At 47.4% G+C, this 25,962-nt stretch overlaps 1 protein-coding gene across 7 annotated transcripts in view; it reads left to right on the plus strand.

The window, feature by feature from the left end:
• Nucleotides 1-25,962, plus strand: part of TCF20 (transcription factor 20) — a 169,449-nt gene extending 143,487 nt beyond the window's left edge. For 3 of the 7 annotated variants that reach the window (XM_082420564.1, XM_082420562.1, XM_082420563.1), the window contains 4 exons: nt 10,844-10,937; nt 18,824-18,873; nt 19,952-20,079; nt 25,847-25,962. In XM_082420564.1, coding sequence (XP_082276690.1) covers nt 10,844-10,937; nt 18,824-18,873; nt 19,952-20,035 — 228 coding nt within the window. In that variant the 3' untranslated portion in view covers nt 20,036-20,079; nt 25,847-25,962. Of the gene's footprint in view, nt 1-10,843; nt 10,979-12,818; nt 15,987-18,823; nt 18,874-19,951; nt 20,080-25,846 lie in introns of those variants that run through there. The other 4 variants (XM_082420559.1, XM_082420560.1, XR_014252490.1 and 1 more) reach the window with 4 other exon arrangements.

Raw genomic sequence — 25,962 nt, forward strand, 5'->3', positions numbered from 1 at the left:
AAGTCATCTGTTGATGAGCATTTAGGTTGCTTCCATGTCTTGGCTATTGTAAATAGTGCTGCAGTGAACATTGGGGTGCATGTATCTTTTTGAATTATAGTTTTCTCCAGATATATGCCCAGGAGTGGGATTGCAGGATCATATGGTAGTTCTATTTTTAGCTTTTTAAGGAATCTCCATACCGTTCTCCGTAGTGACTGTATCAATATATATTCCCACCAGCAGTGCAAGAGGGTTCTTTTTTCTCCACTCCCTCTCCAGCATTTATTATTTGTAGACTTTTTTATGATGGCCATTCTGGCCAGAGTGAGGTGTTACCTCAGTGTAGTTTTGATTTGCATTTCTCTAATAATGATGTTGAGCATCTTTTCATGTGCCTGTTGACCATCTATATGTCTTCTTTGGAGAAATGTCTATTTAGATCTTCTGCCCATTTTTTGATTGGGTTGTTTGTTTTTTTGATATTGAGCTGTATGAGCTGTTTGTATATTTTGGAAATCAATCCCTTGTCAGTCACATGGTTCGCAAATATTTTCTCCCATTCTGTAGGTCGTCTTTTCATTTTGTTTATGGTCTCCTTTGCTCTGCAAAAGCTTTTAAGTTTCATTAGGTCCCATTTGTTTATTTGTGTTTTTATTTCCATTTCTCTAGGAGCTGGGTCAAAAAGGATCTTGCTGTGATTTATGTCATAGAGTGTTCTGCCTATGTTTTCCTCTAAGAGTTTGATAGTGTCTGGCTTTACACTTAGGTCTTTAATCCATTTTGAGTTTATTTTTATGTATGGTGTCAGGGAGTGTTCTAATTTCATACTTTTACATGTACCTGTCCAATTTTCCCAGCACCACTTATTGAAGAGGCTGTCTTTTCTCCACTGTATATGCTTGCCTCCTTTATCAAAGATAAGGTGACTATATGTGCGTGGGTTTATCTTTGGGCTTTCTATCCTGTTCCATTGATCTATATTTCTGTTTTTGTGCCAGTACCAAACTGTCTTGATTACTGTAGCTTTGTAATATAGTCTGAAGTCAGGGAGCCTGATTCCTCCAGCTCCATTTTTCGTTCTCAAGATTGCTTTGGCTATTCGGGGTCTTTTGTGTCTCCATACAAATTGTGAAATTTTTTGTTCTAGTTCTGTGAAAAATGCCAGTGGTAGTTTGATAGGGATTGCATTGAATCTGTAGATTGCTTTGGGTAGTAGAGTCATTTTCACAATGTTGATTCTTCCAATCCAAGAACATGGTATATCTCTCCATCTATTTGTATCATCTTTAATTTCTTTCATCAGTGTCCTATAATTTTCTGCATACAGGTCTTTTGTCTCCTTAGGTAGGTTTATTCCTAGATAGTTTATTCTTTTTGTTGCAATGGTAAACGGGAGTGTTTTCTTAATTTCACTTTCAGATTTTTCATCATTAGTATATAGGAATGCAAGGGATTTCTGTGCATTAATTTTGTATCCTGCTACTTTACCAAATTCATTGATTAGCTCTAGTAGTTTTCTGGTGGCAGTTTTAGGATTCTCTATGTATAGTATCATGTCATCTGCAAACAGTGACAGCTTTACTTCTACTAGTGTAGTTTTATAGTATCCAGTCTTACATTTAGGTCTTTAATCTAGTTTGAGTTTATTCTTGTATATGGTGTTAGAGAATGTTCTAATTTCATTCTTTTACATGTAGCTGTCCAGTTTTCCCAGCACCACTTACTGAAGAGACTGTCTTTTTTCAATTGTATATTCTTGCCTCCTTTGTCGTAGATTAATTGGCCATAGGTGCATGGGTTTATTTCTGGGCTTTCTATCCTGTTCCATTGATCTGTATGTCTGTTTTTGGTCCAGTACAGTACTGTTTTGATTACTGTAGCTTTGTAGTATAGTCTGAAATCAGGGAGCCTGATTCCTCCAGCTCCATTTTTCTTTCTCAAGATTGCTTTGGCTGTTCAGGCTATTTGTGTTTCCATACAGATTTTAAATTTTTTTGTTCTAGTTTTGTGTAAAATGCCATTGGTAATTGGATAGGGATTGCATTGACTCTCTAGGCTGACTTGGGTAGTATAGTCATTTTAGCAATATTGATTCTTCCAATCCGAGAAAGCAGTATATCTTACCATCTGTTTGTGTCGTCTTCAATTTCTTTCATAAGCATCTTACAGTTTTCAGAGTACAGGTCTTTTGCCTCCTTAGGTAGGCTTTTTCCTAAGTATTTTGTTCTTTTTCTTTTTTTTGGCTGTGCCATGCAGCATGTGAGATCTTATAGTTCCTTGACCAGGGATCAAACCCGTGCCCCCTGAAGTGGAAACGTGGCGTGCTAACCACTGGACCGCCAGGGAATTCCCTATTTTATTCTTTTTGATGAGATGATAAATGGGATTGTTTCCTTAATTTCTCTTTCTGATCTTTTGTTGTCAATGTATAGAAATGCAGTAGATTTCTGTGTATTAATTTTGTATCCTGCAGCTTTACTGAATTCATTGATGAGCTCTCGTAGTTTTCTGTTAGCGTCTTTAGATTTTCTGTGTATAGTATATCATCTGCAAACAGTGACAGTTTTACTTTTCCAGTTTGGATTCCTTCTATTTCTTTTTCTTCTTTGATTGCCGTGGCTAGGACTTCCAAAACTATGTTGAATAAAAGTGGCAAGAGTGGGCATCCTTGTCTTGTTCCTGATCTTAGAGGAAATGCTTTCAGCTTTTCACCATTGAGTATGATGTTAGTAGCTGTAGGTTTAACCGTTTTTAAGTATTGGGTTGTCCAAAAGGTTTGTTTGTTTCTGTAAGATGGCTCTAGTAGTGCTTGGTTGTCTTTAACTTCATTGGAAACAATTTTGTTAGATTGTATCGTGACAGCTGTTGCATCAGCATGCATTTAAAAAAAGACATCAAAATTGGTGAATTTTTGTGTAGCCATTTTAATATTGAAGATGGAAGAAAAAAGCAACATTTTTCGCATATTATGCTTTGTTATTTCAAGAAAGGTAAAAACACAACTGAAACGCAAAAAAAGATCTGTGCAGTGTATGGAGAGGGTGCTGTGACTGATCGAACGTGTCAAAAGTGGTTTGCGAAGTTTCGTGCTGGAGATTTCTCACTGGATGATGCTCCACAGTCGGGCAGACCAGTTGAAGTTGATAGCAATCAAATCGAGACATTAATTGAGAACAATCAACGTTACACCACGCAGGAGATAGCCGACATACTCAAAATATCCAAATCAAGCATTGAAAATCATTTGCACCAGCTTGATTATATTAATTGCTTTGATGTTTGGGTTCCACATAAGTTAAGCGAAAAAAACCTTCTTGACCATATTTCCGCATGCGATTTTCTATTTAAATGTAATGAAAACATTCTATTTTTAAAACAAATTGTGACAGGCGATGAAAAGTGGATATACTGTACAATAATGTGGAACGGAAGAGATTGTGGGGCAAGCGAAATGAACCACCACCAACCACACCAAAGAAGTTGTATATGGTGGGATTGGAAGGGAGTCCTCTATTACGAGCTCCTGCCGGAAAACCAAACAATTAATTCCAACAAGGTACTGCTCCTAATTAGACCAACTGAAAGCAGCACTCAACGAAAAGCATCCGGAATTAGTCAACAGAAAATGCATAATCTTCCATCAGGATAGCGCAAGACCGCATGTTTCTTTGCTGACCAGGCAAAAACTGTTACAGCTTGGCTGCGAAGTTCTGATTCATCCACTGTATTCACCAGACATTGCACCTTCGGATTTCCATTTATTTCCGTCTTTACAAAATTCTCTTAATGGAAAAAATTTCAGTTCCCTGGAAGACTGTAAAGGGCACCTGGAACAGTTCTTTGCTCAAAAAGATAAAAAGTTTTGGGAAGATGGAATTACAAAGTTGCCTGAAAAATGGCAGAAGATAGTGGAACAAAAGGGTGCATATGTTGTTCGATAAAGTTCTTGGTGAAAATGAAAAATGTGTCTTTTATTTTTACTTAAAAACCGAAGGCACTTTTTTGCCAACCCAATACATAGTTTTTAAGTACATAGTGGTATTAAATACCTTCACATTGTTGTGTAACCATCACCACCATACGTCCCTATAACTGTTTTCATCTTGTAAAACTGAAACTCTAAGGCTTCCCTGGTGGTGCAGTGGTTAAGAATCCGCCTGCCAATGCAGGGGGACACGGGTTCCAGTCCTGGTCCGGGAAGATCCCACATGCCGCGGAGCAGCTAAGCCCGTGTGCCACAACTACTGAGCCTGCACTCTAGAGCCCAGGAGCCACAACTACTGAGTCAATGTGCTACAACTACTGAAGCCTGCACGCCTAGAGCCTGTGCTCTGCAACAAGAGAAGCCACCACAATGAGAAGCCCTCGCACCGCAACGAAGAGTAGTCCCCACTTGCCGCAACTAGAGAAAGCCCGCGCACAGCAACGAAGACCCAACGCAGCCAAAAATAAATAAATTAAATAAGTTAATTTAAAAAAAAAATCTGTGTGCAGGTTTAAAAAAAAACAAAACAAAACTGAAACTCTATACCCATTAAATAAGACTCCACACTTTCTCCTCTCTCCATACCATGACAACCACCATTATACTATGATTAAATTATTCTAGATACCTCATATAAGTTGAGTCATATAGTATTTGTTTTTTGCTGACTAGCTTATTTCACTTAGCACAGTGTCCTCAAGGTTGTAGCATGTGTCAGAATTTCCTTTTTAAGAGTGAAAAATATTCCATTGTATTCATATACCATATTTCTCTTAGCCATTCATCCATCGATGGACACTTGAGTTGCTTCCACATATTAGCTATTGTGAATAATGCTGCTGTGAACATGGGTGTACAAATATTTTTCATACTCTGCTTTCATGTTGGTGGGATAAATACGCAAAAGTGGACTTGCTGGATTATATGATAATTGTATTTTTAATTTTTTGAAGAACTACCATACTGTTTTCCATAGTGCTTGTACCATTTTACATTCCCACCAATAGTGCCCAAGTGTTCCAGTTTCTCCACATCCTCACCAACACTGTTGTTTTCTGTTTGATAGTAGTTATTTTAATGGGTGTGAAGTGGTATCTCATTTTGGTTTTGATTTGCATTTCCCTAATGATGAGTGATGTTGAGCATTTTTTCCTTTGTTTATTGGCCATTTGTATATCTCCTTTGGAGAAGTGTCTATTCAAGTCCTTTGCCCATTGTTGAAATGGGTTGGGTTTTTTGTTTTGGTTGGGGTTTTTGTTGTTGTTATTTGGTGGAGTTTTAGGTGTTCTCTATATAATCTGGATATTAATCCCTTATCAGATATATGATTTTCAAATAGTTTCTCCCATCCTGTATGTTATCTTTTTACTCTGTTGCTAGTGTATTTTGATGCACAACATTTTAAAATTTTCATGAAGTCCAGTTTGTCTACTTTTTGTTATGTGGGCCTTTGGTGTCATAACCAAAAAATCATTGCCAAATCCAATGTCATGAAACTTTTGTTTCATGTTTTCTTCTAAGAGTTTTATTGTTTTAGGTCTTACATTTAGGTCCTTGATCCTTTGTTAGTTGATTTTTATATATGCTGTTAGGTAAGGGTCCAACTTCATTCTTTTGCATGTGGATATCCAGTTTTCCCTGCACCATTTGTTGAAAAGACTGTCCTTTCCCCATTGGATGATCTTGGCACCCTTTTCAAAAATCATTTAACCATATATGGAAGGGTTTATTTTCTGGGCTCTCTATTCTATTCCATTGGTCTGTATCTCTGTTTTTATGTCAGTGCTACACTGTTGACTACTGTAGCTTTGTAGTAAGCTTTGAAATGAGAAGTATGGGTCCTCCGGCATTGTTCTTTTTCAAGATTGTTTTGGCTATTCAGGTTCCCTTAATATTCCACATGGGAATTACCTGCCGGTCCAGCGGTTAGGACTCTGTGCTTTTACTGCCAAGGGCCCAGGTTCAATCCCTAGTTGGGGAACTAAGATCCTGCAAGCTGTGCGGCGCAACCAAAAAAAAAAAAAGATTCCATATAAATTTTAGGATAGGTTTTTCTATTTTTGCAAAAAACGTCGTTGGGATTTGATAGATTGCATTGACTCTGTAGGTCACCCTGTAGATCACTTTGTAAACATTTTTAATTTATTTATATTTTATTTTTGGCTGTGTTGGGTCTTCGTTTCTGTGCGAGGGCTTTCTCTAGTTGCGGCAAGCGGGGGCCACTCTTCATCGCGGTGCGCGGGCCTCTCACTGTCGCGGCCTCTCTTGTTGCGGAGCACAAGCTCCAGACGCGCAGGCTCAGTAGTTGTGGCTCACAGGCCTAGTTGCTCCGCGGCATGTGGGATCTTCCCAGACCAGGGCTCAAACCCGTGTCCCCTGCATTGGCAGGCAGATTCTCAACCGCTGCGCCACCGGGGAAGCCCCACTTTGTAAACATTTTAATAACACTAAGTTTTCTAATCCATGAGCATGGGATGTGTTGCCATTTATTCATGTCTTCTTTAATTACTTTCAGCAGTGTTTTGTAGTTTTCATTGTACAAGTCTTTCACTTCCTTAGTTAATTCCTAAGTATTTTATTCTTTTTGATGCTATTGAGAATCAAATTGTTCTTGTAATTTCCTTTTCAGATTGTTCATTGTTCATTGTTCATGTACAGAAATGCAACTGATTTTTCTGTGTTGACTTTGTATCCTGCTACTTTGCTGAATTCATTTATTCTAGCAGGGTTTTTGTTTTTTGTTTCTTTGTGATCTCTAGGGTTTTCTACATATAAGATCATATCTTCAAACAGAGATAATTTTACCTTTTTCTTTCCAGTTTGGATCCCTTTTATTTCTTTTTCTTTCTTAATTGTTATGGCTAGAGTTTCCAGTACTATGGTGAATAGAAGTGGTGAAAGCAAGTGTCCTTGTTTGTTGCTCATCTTAAAAGAAACGCCACTGGTCTTTCACTATTGAGTATGATAATCCTTGTCGGTTTTTCATATACATCTTTTGTTTCCTTCTATTCCTAGTTTGTTGAGTGTTTTTATCATAAAAGGTGTTAAATTTTGTCAAATGTTTTTTCTGCATATAATGAGGTGATCATGCATATAGTTATTTCCCTCATGCTGTTGACATAACGTATTATATTGATTTCTGTGTGTTGTACCATCCTTGCATTCCAGGAGTGAATCCCACTTGGTCATGGTGTATAACTCTTTTAATGTGCTGTTGGATTCTGTTTGCTAGTGTTTTGTTGGAGATTTTTGCATCAATGTTCATAAAAGGTATTGGTCTGTAGGGTTTTTGTGTCTGTGTACGTTTGCATCTGTGTGTGTGTGCGCACCTTTTTCTGGCTTTGGTATCGGGTGATGCTGGCCTCAGTAGAATGATTTTGAAAATGTCCCCTTCTCTTCAATTTTTGGGAAAAGTTTCCCAAGGACTGGTATTAGTTCCTTCTTAAATGTTTGGTAGAATTTACCAGTGAAGCCATCATCGGGTCCAAGGCTTTTCTTTTTCGGGAGCTTTTTGACTACTGATTCGATCTCCTTACTAATTATAGATCTATTCAAATCTTTATTTCTTTGTGATTTAATCTTGGTAGATTTTGTGTTGCTGGAAATTTGTGCATTTCATCTAGATTATCCAATTTGCTAGTGTACAAGTTGCTCATAGTACTCTCTTAAAATCCTTTTTATTTCTGTAGAATCAATAGTAATGTCCCCGCTTGGGTTTTTCTCTACTATTCTCTGTCTGTTCTCTGTTTCATTTATTTTTGTTCTAATCCTTATTATTTCCTTCCTTCTGCTAGCTTTGGGTTTAGTTTGTTCTTCTTTTCATAGTTCCTTAACTTGTATAGTTAGGTTGCCTGCCACTTGGCTGGGAGTGGGAGATGGGCAGAATTAACTGCTATTTATCATCCACATCTCCCCTGGAAGTTGCAGGTCTTCAACAGACTCCAGAGCTCCAGAGCAGTTACATCAGACAGATTCTGCCAGTGCAGTTATTTTCCAGGTGTGGGGACAGATTCCCAGTGCTACTACTCTACAGTCTTCCCAGAATCCCAAAATTTGCATTTCGACAAGTTCCCAGCTGATGCTGATGCCGATGCTGATGCTGCTGGTCCAGGGACCATACTTTGAGAACCACTGACCTAAACTCTTTAAGGTCCTTTCTCTAAGGCCCTACCTAATAGGTCATGCAGGGTCTTTCTCCTCTGGAAGTAATATAGTAAATTAATTGTGCTTTTTTAAGTGAAAGAAGCACGCATCATTTTATTGATGTGATTTCCTGGTGAGGGATGGGTTTGCTTTCTTTATGAGAAAAATGGGGCCTGTGGGCTGGTTCAGGGCAAGAAGCTTTGAGAAGCCCTGCTGGGGGCAGAGGGGTGTGTGTTGAGGTAGGAAGGAAATGGACAGTGTTCGGATCCGAGGGTGATGACAGGGCTGCTCCACAGGTGGCTGTTTGGCAGTCTGTGTCGTGTGTCTGGCACATGGTCATCTTGGGTCACATTTACTGAGCGCTTTTGATCAGCCACTGTTGTAAGCCTGGATTAACACATTTAACCCTCACAATATGTCTGTGAGGTAGCTCGTATTACCAGGTTCACGTTTGCAGCTTGAAGAAACAAAGTTTAGGACTTTGGCCAAGAACAACACAAAGATGGTCAGTGGTGGAATCACTTACCAGGGAGTTATTTAGGTTCCAGAGCCCACATCCTTAACCTTATACAGCAGGGCCTCAAGTACTAGGTCCCTTTCTGTATCAATCAGGATATTCTGACTGCAAGTTACAAAATTAAACTAAAAAGTGATTTGTTTGGTTTTTTTTTAAGAAAAGTGTCCTCCCCCTTAACAAGTCTGGAGATGGGATGGTCCTGGGGTTGGTTACTTTAGCGCTTAATCATGTCACAGAAATCCAGGTTCTTTCCATCCTGTCACTCTGCAGCCCTCAGCTGGTTGGGCTCTGTCTTCAGAGCTGTCCCCTTGTGGTGACAAGGTGGTTGCTACAGATCTCACCATCCCCTTCTCACAGAGGTCGAGCGAGAAGATGGCCTGTTCCTGCCTTTCTGTCTTGTGTCCTTGTTAAGAGTGCAAAACTTTCCCAGAAGTCCCTTTCCCTGCAGACTTCACTACCAGAAATGCTTGACACACCCATTCCTAAATGGCCACCACTGAGCTTCACCCCCCAGGGGGGTGGGGAGGGACTGGAGCATGAGTCCTCTGGATGGCTGACCGTTCGGGGCTCCTTTAGGAAGAAGGGGTGTAATGGGAATGGCTGTGGGTGACCACTGAGAAATTAGCCATGTTCCTTCCCTCTGGTTGATGGTGAGACCTTTGTACTGAAGGTGCCCTGTGGCACTGAGAAAAGCAGATAAAGTCTAGGGCTGCCCGAGAAGCTGCCAACTGTCCTTGGTTTACTCTGGGCCAAGTAGTCTTTTGTTTCTTGGCAAGGGTGTGAGGGCACACGATAAACATTTACTGATTGTCAGCACCCAGAAGAATATTGGTCTTCTAGGGCTGTCTTACGGCCCTGTTCCTGCCGCATTTGCCTCTGGAGGATGCCAGGCGTGGTCAGCTGGGATCAGCTCTGACCTGGAGCAGGTTGCTTCCCCTTATGGTGGTTTAGGAAGCTCATCTGTAGAGTGGGGGTGTCGCAGGGTAGCTCTGAGGACCAAATGAGCCGCATCATTCGGATGATGCGTGACGCGTGAGTCAGGGTGAGCACTGGACTGTGCTGTTGCCGGCATCTGTGTGGTTTTCCGTCAGCATCAGCGTTAGGGAAGCTTGATCCAGCTCCCTGTCACCCTGCTCCTGCTGCTGTGAGTTGGAGGTGTTCATTCCATGGCACCGTCCAGGGGGGCTTCACTTCACTAGGTGAGGCATTCCTGACTGCTGCAGGCCTGCAAGCCACACAGACCCTGATAGGCTGACATCCCAGACAAAAGAGAAAAGAGGGAAGGGCGCCCTTTGGTCACTTTGTCCCAGGAAGGGTGCAGTATGTGTTGGGGAGTCATTTTCCACAAGTGTAACTGCTTATGGAGCACTTTTATTTTCCCTAGAATCAGGAACAAGTGTCTGTATCGTTCAGGTAGCCTTAGCTGTGTGTCCTCGGCCACCAGAAGGGTCTGCATCTTTCCTCAGTAGGGCCAGTGCAGTTTTTCCAAGTATGATTATTGTTGACAGGACACAGGACTGAGCGCTCATGGCAGCCGCATCACATGATAGAGATGTGCCCCACTTTACGAAAACCTGACTGAAGAAGGAGGAGCATCTCAATTACAGAATAATGTCTCAGCCAGAAATTCATGGCAGGTTTCCTAGTGCCTTTAAAATAGGATTTGTGTGTAAAAATACCGTTTGCACACAGGAGCCCATATTTTCTGAAAAGAGAAATATACTTGTATTGGGCATTTGGGATACGCAGAATAAAAATAAAATCTTCTTATGAAAATAAAAACTAGAAACCAAATTCCACTTTTAATTCTAAAAGGTTTATATATAGCTCTACTATCGTACCCTCTTCTCCTACCCCAGACTTCCACAGCAGAAATAGATGGGCAAGATCTGTAGGCAGTTCACCATAATGGTGAGGACTGAGGAAAGGACAGGCAGGCTCGCAGGCGGGTGGACAATGGGCACACCAAGGGCAGGGCTGGGTGCTGTTTGATTTATTTGTGAACATTTGTAAGGCCTGGCCTAAAACATTACTGCTGGATCCCTTGCATGGTGTGGTCAGTGAGTGGTGGTTAGAAATTGACAGCCCGTCCTGCTGCCAGACTCCTGTAACCACAGAGACATGCGCTGAGGTCTGACCCATGGGGTCTGGGGAAGGCCTGGGGGAGAGGGGTGAAGTTGGGATGCTGACATGCCTGACTTCTTCCTTCCTTTCAGAAATGTTCCCACTGCCAGGAGGCGGGCGCCACCTTGGGCTGCTACAACAAAGGCTGCTCCTTCCGATACCATTACCCGTGTGCCATTGACGCAGGTAAGATGGGACCACAGACCCTTGTTCAGAGCATCCGAAGGGTAGGAAATAACATTTTGATTCTCTCTTTATAGTTCTTTTTGTCTCTTCTGACCTTGTTCTGTTTGTAAATTCTGAAGGAATGCAGAGAAGATAATAAAAAGGAATTAAATGGGGTGATATTTTTTATAAATTTTATAATTCACAAAAGATTTACCTATTTAAGTGTACAATTAAATGATTTTTACCATTATATTCACAGAGTTGTGCAAGCACAATCACGATTAATTTTAGAGCATTTTCATCACGTCTTAAACTACTGCCTGTTGGTGGTCTCTCTCTCACCCCCAGCCCCTGGCAACTACTAATCTACTTTCTATCTCTGTGGATTTGCCTTTTCTGGCCATTTCATGTAAATGGAATCACACAATATGTGGTCTTTGTGATGGGTTTCGTGTGACTTATCTTCCTGTTTCTCTGGTTTATCCACATCGCAGCATGTGTCAGTACTTCATTGGTTTTATTTTCTAACAATATTTTATTGTAAGGATATACCATATTTTATCATTCTTCAGTTGATGCACGTTTAGGTTTTCCACTTTTGTATTATTATACAGTAATAATACAAAATAATGCTGTTGTGAACATTCACAGACAAGTCCTTGTGTGGACTAAATGTTTTCATTTCTCTTGGGTATAAACCTAGGAGTGGAATTACTGGGTCATATGGTAACTCTATGTGTAACCATTTGAGGAACTGTCAGACTGTCTTCCAAAGTGGCTGTACCATTTTACATCCCTCCAGCAGTGTGTGAGGGTTCCAGTTTCTCCACATCATCACCAACACTTGTTTTTATGTCTTTTTTATTATGGCCATCCCAGTGGGCAAGAAGTGGTATCTCATTGTGATTTGGGTTTGCACTTCCCTGTCCGCTAATGATATTGAGCATCTTTGGTGAAGTTCAGTTTATCTGTTTTTCTTTTGCCATTTATGCTCTTTGTTGCTTGTTGCTTTTCTTATATTTAAGAAGCCATTGCATGATCCAAAATCACAAAGATTTATGCCTATGTTTTCTCCTAAGAGTTTTATAGTTCTAGCCCTTACACAGGTCTTCGATCCATTTTGAGTTAATTTTTGTATGTGGTGTGAAGTAGGGGTCCAGTTCATTTCTTTCCATATGGATTCCAGTTGTCCCAGCACCATTTGTAGAAAAGACTACTCTTATCTCATTCGATGACCTTTGTCGAAAACCAGTTGACCATAGATGTATGGACCTATTTCTGTACTCTCTCCAGTACCACACCGTCTTGTTTACTGTAGCTTTGTTAGTAGATTTTGAAATTGGGAAGTGTGAATCCTCCGACTTCGTTCCTTTTTTTTTCAAGATTGTTTTGGCTATTCTGGGTCCTTTGCTGTTCTATATGAATTTTAGGATCAGCTTATCCATTTCTGAGGGGGGTGGGATTGCATTGAATCTGCAGATCAGGTTAGGAGTTGTCACCACCTTATAAAAAAAAAAATAGTGTGTCCTCCAACCCATGATCATGGGGTGTCTGTCTTTCCATTTACTTCAGTTTTTAATTTCTTTCAACAGTGTTTTGTAATTTTCACAGTACACATTTTGCACCTTTTTTGTTAAATTTATTCCTAAGTATTTTATTATTTTTGGTGTGGTTATAAATGGAATTGTTTTCTTAATTCAATTTTCAGATTGTTCACTGTGAGTGTATAGAAATATAATTGATTTTGGTGTATTGATCTTGTATTCTGGAACTTTGCTCCACTCACTGATTAGTTCTAATAGTTATTTAGTGGATTTCTATATACAAGATGTGTCATCTGTGAGTAGATTGTTTTACTTCTTCCTTTCCAATCAGATGCCTTTTCTTTTCTTTGCCTAGTTGCCTGGCTAGACCTTCTAGATAATGTTGGATAGAAGTGGCAAGAGCTGGGACTTCCCTGGCAGTCCAGTGGTTAAGACTTCGCCTTCCAGTGCAGGGGGTGCAGTTCGATCCCTGATCGGGGAACTAGGATCCCACATGCCTCGAGGCCAAAAAAACAAAACATAAAACAGAAGCAATATTGTAACAAATTCAATAAAGACTTTAAGAATGGTCCACAGCCAAAAAAAAAAAAAAAAAGAAGAAGTGGCAAGAGCCGACATCCTATCTTGTTTCTGACCTATTATGATGATAGCTGTGGGCTTTTCATAGATGTTCTTGATGCAACTGAAGAGGTTCCTTTCTGTTCCTAGTTTGTTGTGTGTTTTTATCGTGAACTGGTGTTGGGTTTTATCAAACCTTTTTTCCAGGTCTCTGGAGATGATCAGAGCAGTGTTTTGCAGTGTGATAACTGTTGAAAGAAGGACACCTTTTGTCTGAGAAGTGCCATCCAATGATCAGTGCAGAAGACTGGAGTTCTGACTCAGAGCTTCAAGCAGCCTGGGAAATCCTCTTTCTTCCTCCTGACTTTTGGCTTTTTGTTGATTGTTTTCACCAGTTACTTTCTGAGCATCAGATGGGTCTGAGACCTTCACCTAGCAGGTTCTCATGCTTTCAGTCAGGATGGAGGAAGAGAAAATGGGAAGACAAACGAGAGTGCTCAAATGGCCTGGTGGCTAACCAGGTGATGGGAGCAGGTACAGAGGCGTAAAGCACATGGAGTCGGATCCAATAGGCCTGGGAGGAATCTGAGTTCCTCTTGACCACCCTTCCTCCCAGCGCTCCTGACGTTTGCTTAAGCGCGTCCCCCTGCCTTTCACATCCTTCTCATTGCCCCTCCTTTCCTCCCTCTTTTCTTTCCAGGTTTGTGTAGGGGGTGCAGCTAAAAAAAAAACAAGAAAGGGAATTCCCTGATGGTCCAGTGGTTAGGATTCCAGGCTTTCACTGCTGGGGGCCTGGATTTGATCCCTGGTCAGGAACTAAGATCCTGCCAAGCCACACAGTGTGGCGAAAAAAAAAAAGAAAGAAAGGTACAGAAAGATAATGCTTATGCCAAAGTTAGATTCTCATGAAAGTTTGTTTGCATGTGCTGAAGGGCAGCTGGTGGCCAGGGTGCCGTGTGGCCAGAGGGATAAGTGGGCAGTAAGAAGAGAGCCTTGAGGGTTTCCCTGGTGGCGCAGTGGTTAAGAATCCGCCTGCCAATGCAGGGGACACGGGTTCGAGCCCTGGTCCGGGAAGATCCCACATACCACGGAGCAACTAAGCCTGTGTGCCACAACTACTGAGGCTGTGCTCTAGAGCCCGCGAGCCACAACTACTGAGTCCACGTGCTACAACTACTGAAGCCCGTGCGCCTAGAGCCCGTGCTCCGCAACAAGAGAAACCACCGCAATGAGAAGCCCGCGCACCACAACGAAGAGTAGCCCCCGCTCACTGCAGCTAGAGAAAGCCCGCGTGCGGCAACGAAGACCCAACACAGCCAAAAATAAATAAATAAATTTGTTAAATTTAAAAAAAAAAAGCCTTGAAATGTCAGTTCAGGGAGTTTGGGTTTCAGTCTGTCCCTTCCATCCTCTGTCCTCCTCTACATGTTTACTTGTTGAGTCTGAGCTGTAATTCACCCTGGGTCGTGGTCTGGCATGCTCTATAGAACAGCCGTTAAATCCTTCTCTCTCAGAAGCCCAACCACTGCCTTTTCTCATTTTCATGATACCGCCCAGGGTTACATCAGAACGTTTTGTTTCTTTCTCTAGTTTAAGCTTCGTGGTTTTTAATGAAGATGTTCAAGTTCTGGGTTTTCGGCAGTTGTGCGTAAGTCTTTTGTGGGGAATGCTGCAAGCATTGGCTTTCCCCGTCGGTGGGCGGTGAGAGGTGGTCTCCTGCACGGAGGCTCTGCCCGGCAGCCTCAGGTGAGCAGCAGGCAGGTGCCTCGTCCCCCCCGCAAGCGTGCTCCCTGTGTGCACTCGGGGCACCTGCCTTCAGGTACAGTTTCTCCAGGGGTTGAGTGGAGTCGCTCGGTAGAACTTGCTGCGGTGAGGGAATGTTCTAGATCTGTACTCTCCAATACAGTAGCCACAAGCCACGTGTGACCACTGAGCGCTTTGGAAGGTGGCTAGTGGGAATGAGGGACTGAGCTTTTTCTTTCGTTTAGACTCCCATGGCCATGTGCAGCTGGCAGATGGAACGCCCTGCTCTAGCCCAGGCGCTGGGGGTTCTTCGGGACAGGCACCGGGCTCTCCTCCCTCAAGTGGAGGCCCTCCAGCGCGCACCACCAGCAGGGAAGCAGGGCCTGCTCTACCAGCTGAGTGTTAGGAAGCAAAGGACTTCCTTGTCACTCTGTTTGAGCCTGCCTTGCGTGGCCTGCCCAGATAAGTTGGTAACGTCTCTGTTTGGCAGAAGTTGGTGGCCGAGTATCCAGGGAGAGGGAGGCTGTCTGGGTCGGGGCCTTGGCCCTCTGGCTTTGCTGTCCCAGCTGCTGCAAACTGCTCCTCCGTGCGGAGCTGGGACCAAAGAAGCAGCTTAACAAGGTGACCGTGTCTTGGGCATTTGTTGGTCTCTTGGATGACCTGAGTCACAGTGACCCAGAGCCTGCACTGCTCTGTGTAGCTTGCTGCTTGTATTTATCCCACACAGTCTTAGGAATTCTGTTCTATATGTAATGGATCTTTGTATCCAGGAAAGGCATTCATTGATTGACTTTCTTTCTAGTTACAATAAAAATAAGTCCCTGAGTTTGAGTCCCCCATCTCTGTATGGAGTAAGGAACAGTTTGGCATTTTCATCTCTGCCTTGCTGCCAGCTGCCCAAACCTTAGAGAGCTGTTCATAACGAAGGGAAAACTTTTATCACCAGGGACATCTCCATGGAAACATGAGGATCTGTGGCTCCTGCAGCGTTTCCCCTTCCTAATAGTGATTGCACATTTGTGACATCACAGTTTGCTGTGTTGTGCTGCTTGTTATGTCACAGGCACAGGATTTGTCTCCAGGTGGGAGAATGCAGTAATAAGAACATGAGCGCTGTTTAAAAAAAAAAAAAAGATTTAATGTATTTAAATGCAATGAGCCACAACAATTAATACCAAAGGAAAAAAGAGCTGTGGTAGCTCATTTATAATCCCACTGTGCATATAGAATCTTGCCTAGAGGGGCTTTTTCTTTTACCCTCATGAGGAAACACAGCTGGGAATTTCACTTCTGTAGCCACCCTTCCAGCAGCATTTTAAAGCTGCTCTCTCCACTGCTGACTTTGATCTTGCGGCAGTGGGTTCAGAGCCCCAGATGGGTCATATGAAAGAACTGGTGGTCTGGCCTCTCCCTGGAGAGGAGCTCTCTGCATCACAGGGCCTTGCTCCTGCTCTCTTTTTCCCCTCCTTTGGCCCCAGGAGCTGAGGCTGCCTCTCAGCGAGGTAGGGTGAGGCTGGCGGGTCCCTGAGTCCCAGCCTGGATTTTGCCATTATGAGTACTAAGCGTAGCTCTGAGGAGATTGTAGCTGAGTTGGAGACTGTCGGGGCTTAGCAGATCCAAAGGACGCTAGACATCCTTTCGTTTTCTCCCTTCCCGGGCTCACCGTCCTCAGCATGGGGTATATATGGGTGCATGTGGGTATCTGAAGCTCCACATAGCTTGTTATGAGGAGCTCAGCAGAGTCCTCTGCCTTTAAGCCTAAAGAGAGGACTCAAAGTGGAACACTGTTCTGGGGTGCTGATGTTTGTGCCTGGAAGCCACCCTGCCGACTAGACAAGCTGGCGAGTCTCTTCCAGCCTGCATGACGATCCAGCCGTTGACTCTGACCTCACTGTGGGGAAGTGCTGACCAGGCCCTCTGCACAGTGCGGGATGTTGCCAGGGGCTTAAAGGAATCAAACGAGAGGCTGGCGGGCCGGCAGTGTGGGGCCAGGCGCCTGTCCAGAGCCCTCAGGAGAGCTTTTACTGCACTTCCTGCCACTCTTGGCCCTTCCCCAGCAGAGCCTGGCTGGAGGCAGCCCAGGAGAGGCTCCCCGGCCCCTTGCAGGTGTCTAAGCCCTCCAGCTGTGGTTCTCACCCTGCCAGGAGCAGGAAGTGCAGTTCCTGATGCCCGGTGGACATGACGAGAGCGGGGGCAGCCCCTGCCTGCTCGGGAGGCCTAGCCAAAAGGTGCACCCCGTCTCATAGATTTGTTTCGGAGACTTCCATTCCCAGGAGTACCTGGCATTAGTTCCAAGTTGCCTGTAGTGTTTACTTACATTGTTTTATTTCTTCTTTTTAACTTTGAGGGAACATGTTTCCTAGCTTTAAGCATGTTTTACTAATGGTCCATCACAGCTGGTCACTGTTCCGTGGCAGTGAGGGTACCTGAGCCACCTCTGCCTTTCTGATGGCATCTTTTCCAGCTAACACGGCCCCCCTCCTTATTTCTGTAAACCCCTGTGGTGTAAGGGTGGCCTTTCCCCCCGCCCCCGTGGCCTGTGCTGTTTCTCTTTGGCCCAAACTATAGACTCTGCCAGCATGCTCTGCTGCCACAGCCCAGGTAAGGAGAAGGTGCTTCCCTCGAGCTCCAGCTGTCCGTCTCCTGCTGTTCGTGAGCTCTCTGGCAGATTGGAGCAGCAGGAGCCTCGGTCACACCATGTACTTGTGGGTTTTAAATTAACACATTTCATTTACTGCTGTGCTGTTTGCTTGGAGGGGGGAGGGGATGGGGATGCAAAGGTTAGCAGGACTTGCTGTTTCTCGTGCCCCGAGGCTTGCCCCAGGCTTGCCCCGGGAACTGTGAAGACTAAACCCATCCGACCCTAGAGATTCTAGGACTCCAGAAGGGGAGGTGGCTTAGCCAAATTATGAAAGGGTCTTTATTTATTTAAGATTATAGAGGACCTCAGAAGTTTCCATTTGTGTGCTGCCTTGCTTATTACTGTTTCACTTGAAATCTGTGGGTACACAGGCCGCTAATCTGGACCTCACTTTAAACCTGAGTTAAATTGTAAATTTAACAAGGCTAAGTACCACGGCCGCCTCCCGCCTTGGTGCCTGGGAGCTCTCTGAGAATGTGTGATCAATATTTATTAACATTCTGCCACTGCATCTCGCACCAGCGACCTGGCTGTCGGTCTTCGGGAGCTGTGGTGTGCAGAATGAGCTCGTAATAATTCGGTTTCCTTGCCCTGCTCCGCGCACGACGCTTGTGCCGCAGAGCACAACGCCCCTGGAGGCAGGTGCGCGTCCTTGCCGTCATGGAGGATGTGTCACCGTGTTAACGGTTGGAATGAGTGATTTTCCTCCAAGGATTAATCGCCCCCCATGGGATTTCACATTCCTCTGAAGCATTTAGCAGGGATTATGGGGCTTCTGCAGTGTGTCCATGGGTTGTGTGGGGGGCAAGGGTGGAAGCGGGGCTCGCGGGCCTGGCCTCCTTGCTGTCTCTGACCTGTGACTCTCCACAGAGGAGAAAAGATGCCTCCAGATTCAAAGTGTTTTCACAAGGAAGCTTTGGCGTGGGCCTGTGGAATGGCCTTAGCCTAAGATAAGGAATTCTAAAAATAATATTTATTGGAGATTGTTTCTGATGATTAGAATAATAGAATATGATCAAGGAAATACAGAAAAAATAAAGAAAATTAAAATCACCTATAATCTTACTATCCAAAGAGAACCACTGTCATATTTTGGTAGATTTCCTTTGTCCTTTTTTATGCATATAAAATATTTTGGTAAAATGGGGATTGTACTTGTACATTTATGTATCCTGGTTTTTTGAGCAATTTGCATTGTGTTCACTATTCTGAAACATTTAACGTTGGACTGACATTCCACCATGTTGAGGTGCCATAGCTTATTTGGGGGTGTCTTGCGTGTTTTCCTATTAGAAATCATAGTGTGGAGACCTCTTATCTCCATGTGTCACCCTGTCTGTCCTGGCCAGCGTGGCCCCATGCCCCTCAGGCTGTGCCGCACGCCAGGCTCCTCCTGACTGTCCCCTTCTGTCTTGCAGATTGTTTGCTCCATGAGGAGAACTTCTCGGTGAGATGCCCCAAGCACAAGGTGAGTCAGAGCCTGCAGAGCCTGTGCTCCCCGCAGGACTTGGGGGTGGCGGCGGGGCTCCTCCTGAAAGACCTGGAGACCAGACATTGCAGAGTCACGGCCACACCGCCAGGGCCCAGGCTGCCGGGCTGCCGAGCACTCCTGGCCCCGGAAGGGCCGAGATGCACATGGGAGGGAGCCCCGTGGCGTGGGGTCGGCACCCATGGGGTGGCGCAGCTGGGGAGAAAGATGTTTGTCTGTTAAGAAAAATTGGAAGAGAAACACACACAACTCCTGGTTTCCCCCGCAGTTGAGTGAAACCCCAGATCACAGATTGGCGTGAGGCGAGATTGGTTGTAGGTCTAGGTACATAAGCACAGGTGTCTTCCCAGACTAAAGAGAGTTGACTCCAGGCTTTTGGGGAAACTCACAGTTTCCTCCAGGTTTTACTTCAGCTGAAGCAGGTGGTGTCTGCTGCTGATTGAGGAGGTGGTCACTTGGTCACCTCTTAAATTTAGGAAAGGAACGAAGATGGGGGCGGAGGTGTGTGTGAATGGCCTGTTTCCAAGACACCACATGCGAGTGTGGAGATGGGAGGGCGTGGATAAAGGGACCCGAGGGAAGGACTGGGATGGTGGAGACCCGCCACCTGGCAGTCCCTGCAGCGGCGACTCTCCTCCAGCTGAGGTCACACTGACCCCTGGTGGCCACTGGTGCTAACAGTTTTCAGTCTCTAAGTGGGGCCAGAAAGTACTAGAAAGAGGTCGTCCTGACAGCTCTGCCCTCAAAATGCTTCTGAAAGATGCTTACTTATGGTTTTCTTTAACAATTATTTCCCAGTATGGATCATAGGATCTTACAATTTTCTCTCCATTTTTTACTTAATTTACATGTTTTTATTTTTAAAAACTTTCCTTTTTTAATGGTCACATTTTACCTCAGAAGACCCTGTCTGAGTATCTCCTGTTTGTCACTCAGCACTGACTCTGCTTTTTCTTTCCTTTTCCATGTGCGTTCCTCTCCTCACCTCCGCCTGCCCCGACCCCCACGCTCGTTGTCTGTCCCTCCTGTCCTGTCTCCTTGGCTTTGCCGGCGTCAGCCTCCCCTCCCGTGCCCTCTCCCCCACTTGCAGAACAAGACAGCGAAAGGCAGCCTCAGCACAGAGCAGTCGGAGCGGGGGTGAGGGGGGCAGTGTGCTCGTGGGAATGGAAAGTACAGCAAGCACAGGTGAGTCGGGGCCGCCACCCCTGCCGGACTCCGAGTGGGTGTCGGGGCCTCTGCCTCCTGCTTGCCCCAGGCCAGGCTGCCCCACCGGCATTTAATCGCATGGGCTCCAGCACCAGGTGGACTCAGTGTCTTTCCATCTGTTGCTCAGCTCCCCAGAATACGTGTGGAAAGGTGGCGTGGGGCTTTAAAATGGTCCCATCCTCCGCTGGGGTTCAGGCCTTGTGTGTGTGGAGTCCCCGGGGGCAGAACGCAGCTGGCTTCCGGGACGGAGCTTCTGGGGTGGGGGGGCTCTCGTGCCGGCAGCCCTTGCTCTTTCCCTGTCTCAGAAAGGCTTCTCGCCAGAGGCCTCTTCTTAATTTACTTAATATCTCTAAAGCTTATGATGGGTTCTCCTTTGAAAAACCAAAAATATCCCAGGTTTTGTTATTTGAAATCTTTTTTTTCCCCCAGGTCTATGAAGGATTCCTTTTCCTAGAAGTACAAAGGGAAGGAAAATCCCCTCAACAATTTAGTAGACTTTAGCATCCCATTTAACTTTACTTTTTAAAATCTCAGGAGGTTGAGTTGTGCTTTTTGTGAGTGTGTCGGGGGGGCTTGTGGTCCGGGCTGGCAGCGTGTGCCTGTGAGAGCAGGATTATGGGACTTGGGCCTCTAGAAGCAGCAGGCCTGCGGTGCTCCCACTGCCTTCCTCACCTGCCCCGTCCTCACTGAGCAAAACAGATCATGAGAAGAAAAACCAAAATGTAACTTGGGGCACTTGCTTCTACAGGATGGGGTGGGGGGCTGGTTGTCTCAGACCTGTTCATTAAGGGATTATTTCTCTGCAAGTGAGGGCATCTGTGTTTACTCCAGGTGTCTGAGACCCACACAGGTGTGCTAGGCCTGGCTCTCTGGGGCAGCACCGTGTGCCTGAGTCTCTGTGGAATGTTCCCTCCCCCTTGTTACAAGTTGGGGTGGGGGGTGTCTGCCTTTCTCTGGAATACCCAACAGTAATTTGAGGAAGAAACAGAATTCACCTCAGAATGTGGCAGTTTTCATCTGGGAAGTCACCTGTTTCTTAGGTGGGTTCCGGTACTGACCTCCAGAGAAGGCCCCTGCGCTGAGTGATGAGTCTCTGGGGCCAGTGGGGGTTACAGTGCTTCCTTGAGTGAGGACTTTGCACTCACACTTTTCTGTCTTGCTCTTCCAGGGAGTAGGGCTGGGAGTGGAGGGAGCAGAGCAGGGCGGGAGGGTGGGTCGTCACATGGAGCCCTGTGCACTTCTAGAACCCGCGGGGTCCACTGACCCTCAGGGCAAGCAGCAGTCTGGGTGGTCTTCAAGAATGTTTCTGTTGGCCCTTCTACTGTGTCTAGGCGGCTCTGCCACCTTCCTGGCTCAGGTGGTTAGGGCTGGGTTGTATAGGAGGCCACGTGGAATGTTCCTGGAAGTGTCCAGGAAGAGCCAGTTAGGGAGAGAACCAACTGTTGGTTACTCAGTGCCTTTTGTTCCCGTCCTGGAATCCCAGCCCGTGTTTGAGAAAAAGAAGAACTCTGGGCCCTGGGCCTGGTGGGCAAATCTCCTCTTGGAAATTTTAATTTTGTTCATCATCGCTTTTCTCTCTGCTCATTCTTGGGCTCTGCCAGCTGACAGAGCCCTTGGCTCTCGTGGGACAGTAAGCTTCATAGTTCATTCCTCAGAAGCTTGGTGTTATTGTTCCTGTTTATACAGAAGAAATGAGGCGCTGAGTGATTAAGTGGCGTGTCCCTCGGTTTGGGGTCGTTTCGAGTCTGTTGAGGTCAGACCTTCACCTCTTGGAGGGAAGGAACGGACATGCGCCTCTGGTCTCGTCCACCTTAACTGCTTGTCATCGAGTGCTTCCCCGCGAGGCTGGACCCGTCGTCCTGGGTTCGCGGTGCAGCAGTCACATTGCAGGCCTTTGCTGTCAGCCCTCTGCAGACTGTGCGGAAGCCCCAGTGATTGGGGACAGAGACGCAGCCCCCCACCTCAAGGAGCATTCGTCTCGGGGTCCGTGCTGAGGACACAGAGCCACCATCGTTGGGTCTCCCGACAAGGCAGGGAAGGGACAGTGATTGTACATGTGCGTTCCGGTTCGTGGCGCCCCACTTTCTCACCCAGAGCGGTGTGCAAAGTGCTGTGTGACCAGGCTCAGGCCACTTAATGTCTCTGTGCTTCAGTTTTCCTTCGGTAAAAGGAGGGATAGCAATGGCCAGCCTTGTGAGGATTCAGTTAAGAAATGCTTCCACCGTGCCCAGTGCAGCCTGGCCTGGGGTGTGGCGTCAGCAAGTGCTGGGCGCACTGCCCTCTCATCCGTGCACAGGAGGAGCAGGAGGGTCAGAGCCGCAAATCGGACCCTGCAGCTGCCCTGTCTGGCAGAAAACCCCAGGGCTGGGGCAAGGAGATGTGAGTTCTAATCTCCCACCACCACGTGAGGTACCTGGCGCTTGTCCCTCACCAGGCCAGCAGTGCCGCAGAGGACAGCTCCTCGGGCAGCCGTCCGTGGGCCGCCTCCTCCCGGCTCTGTGGATGAGGGAGCCGTGTGGCTGGCCTCTGCCGCCCTCTCCCCAGTGCTGAAGCCTCCCTGGCTCAGGGCAGCGAATGGGCAGGGCTCTGACCGCGGAATCCCTCCCCCCGTCTTCCATTCTCATCTAAGTAAACAAGGAGACCCCACCCCCCAGGTCTCCCGATCCAGTGGGCAGGAAGTAGTAACCTCCATCCATCTGCTGCCTTGTCCTGGGTGCCAGGGGGTGCCAGCTGCACACAGCAGCCTCCCTGCCCTGGAGCTGGGCCTTCCCGAGCAGCTTCTGTGGTCGGAATGTCACACAGCGGCCCGCGTGTGAACAGCGTCATGTCCCGGGGCTCCCCTTCCCTCCCAGCCCAGCTCCGGCAGCCCCTCACTGCCTCCCACAACTGCAGCTCCGCTCAACTTCAGAGGTTCCCGTCCCCGGTAGGATTAAGTCCAGACTGCTCAGCACGCCTCTGAGGGCCCGTTGGAGTCTCCAGCGAGGCTCCTTCGGGTCCTCTGAGCTTCCTCCCGCGGAGCCCTGGTGCTCGCGCTTAGCTCCCTGCGCTGGAACATTGTGCCTCCGTCTCTTCTCAGCTTCTGTGTCACTTCCTCATGGCAGCCTGCCAAGTCCCCTTGTCCCCACTCTGCAGCCTTCCTGGCATCACCACAATCTCGAGTCATTTGTGTGTTCACGTATTGTCTGCATCTCCACTGGACTGTCTGCCCAGCCCTCAGGGACCGCTGTCTCCGTCCCGTCGTGCACTGGCCGGAGGGGGCACATGGCAGTCCCTGTCCTCGCAGGGCGGACAGCTGTGTTAAACAGAGGAGCACCTGCATCCCAGGGAGGAGAGTGCTGACCTCACGGCGCCCGGATGGGTACAGGTTGAGGACGAGGCCGCCCTCCACACCCTGGCCAGGTCCCGTGGGGCTGAGGGGGTGCCGCCTAGCCGCAGGTGGAGAGGGCAGCTTGGCCTCAGACGCGGGAGGATTTGGAGGACAGACTGACCCGGCCCAGGTTCAGGCCACGGAGGTGAAGCTGAAGGGCAGCAGGAAGGAGGGTGACGAGGGCGGGGGTGTTGGAAGGCTTTGGCCCAGCGTGAAGTCCCGTTCGCCGGCAGCTGAACGTGCAGATGCCCTTTTACAGAGAAGAGTGCAGGTCCTCAGCACAGAGGGCCGCTCGCTCGTTCACTGGCGCAGCGGCTCCACGCCTGCTCCGTGGCTCTGCCTGGGGTGCTGCCTTCTCAGCCACGTCCTGTGCGTTTGAATGGGGCCCACAACAATGGAGGCTGGAAGGCAGAGTCCCTGGGGCCCAAGCAGAGGAGCTTTGCTGGATGTGAGCCCCAGTCCCACTTCTAACCAGCCACGTGGCCTTGGGCCACGTGTGTCACCTCCCTCAGCTGCCTCATCTCCAAGATATGGGGGTCAGGCCTTTCAGTGTTACTGTGAAAGAATGTCTATAAAGCTCCTAGCATAGTGCCTGGCCCCTACTAGGTGCTTAAAGAATTTTCTTCCCATTCTCCCTACTGAAGGAACAGTTTTGAGGAGCAACTGAGAAGTTAGGGTCCCATTACATTTCAGGGTATCATGTGTTTGGGCCAGTCTAGTATCAGACCCTGGGGAAGGTCCCTGCTGGGAAGGCTGGAAGACAAAGCCCCAGACGGGAGGTGCAGAAGGGCCGAGGCTGCCTGGACCACCAGGTCCCCCTGTGGCACCAGGGGAGGAGCCCAGGGTCAGCAGCTTGCACAGCCCGCCGGCCAGGCAGACCCTGGTGCCGAGACAGCCTTCATTCTGAGGATGGGCGCTGGGCTGGGGCCTGCTGTTGTGAGTAAAGAGCAGGATAGGAGTGCAGGCCCAAGACTGTGCCAAGTGCTGGGGAGAGGGCAAACCCTGCCCTGTCCCTCCCTCCGCCAGCAGAGCTTTGCAGGATATGCATGGCACCTGTCCTCCGTCCTCGCCTGAGAAGGCTGCTTCTCCCCCCTTTCCTGGCAGCCTTAGCCTCAGGAAACCAGAGTGAGGAGTGGAGAGTGTCCGTGCTGGGGGAGGGGGAAGCATGGACCACATAGATGGGGCCAGAGCCACCATCAGTGCTGGGGAAGCCACACTGTGGCCGGGGATGTCCTGAGGATGGCTCAGCCGCTGGCCCACGTCCCCAGGGCCTCCAGCTGGAGTCCCAGGGTTTGCTTTTACCTGAGGGTGGCGACATTGTACTGCTGTCTCTGTGAGTCTCTTCCTGTTGATTCATGTTTTCTGTCATGCAGTTAGGAACCTCTTTATGGCTCGTGCACACAGACCAGTCTAAACTATCTTGCGTATTAGTAAGTTTCGTGGAAACAGAAAAGGGGATAGTGGTGTCTGGGTTTTCTTGAGGTTTATTGGTTGGAGGAGGGCACCAAAGAGGGTTTGAGGAAGAAGCAAGGTGAGCCCTCTGACACACACACACTTTCCAAGAGTGCTGTGATTGGCAGAAAGGTGAGGGTGCCACCACTCTTGGCTTCTGGCGTAATTTTTCTGGATTGAATTCCTTGGAAACTGCTGTGTCTCTCTGAGATCTTTGCACATGTAGTGAATGACCCACGAAGCATTTTGAGGAGGCGCTTGGTACAACCCCACGTACCCCACGTGATCACCAGGATAGTCTTCCTGAGCCTGGAGCCTGGGCTGGAAGGAGAGACGCCAGTGGCAGGGCCTGGGGAGCCTCAGAGGATGAGCTGAGACCTGCCTTCTGTCAGAGCTCCTGGGAGGAGTGTTCGCTGTTAGGTGTAAAGAGCTGCCTGTGACTGGAAGCAGCCATCACATGGTCCTGAGCCGGTTCTTCCACAGACTGGCTGGGCGCTCAGCCACCTCTGTGAGGACTGGTCCCTGCCACCAAGTGCCGAGCCCACCTGCAGGCCCCAGATGGTGGGGTCCTGAGCAAGGGGTCGCCCCGAGAGCTGCCCCACTCCAGGGCAGCCCCACCTGGCGGATCAGAGAACTCTCTCCTGGTCTCGGTTCCTTCCACACACCCGGGCCAGGGCACTCAAGAGTCCCATCCTCCTGGCACAGCTGGCCGGGTCATTGCTGCCTTTACCCTGTTCCAGGCCCAGAGCCACACGGCTGGCTCCGCCATTGGTCTTGGGTGTCTGCAGTGTGAGCAGCGTGTTCACAGCGGTTCTGCAGCCACTGGACCCTGCAGAGTCCCCCACCCCGGCGCTGCCACGGAGCAGGGGCTGTTGGCTGCAGCACCACACGGGGGTTCCCAGCACCCAGTGTCTGCTTGTCTTGCAGGTGAGACTGTGGAGATGAGAAGGTGGTGGACCCTTGTGATGGAATGGAAATGGTCCTCCTGTGCAGCCACACCCCACCCCGCCCCACCCCGCGTGCCTGCCCGTGCCAGCACTTCC

This window comes from Balaenoptera physalus (assembly GCF_965194825.1).
Source record: "Balaenoptera physalus genome assembly, chromosome: 13".
NCBI classification, from domain to species: Eukaryota; Metazoa; Chordata; class Mammalia; order Artiodactyla; family Balaenopteridae; genus Balaenoptera; species Balaenoptera physalus.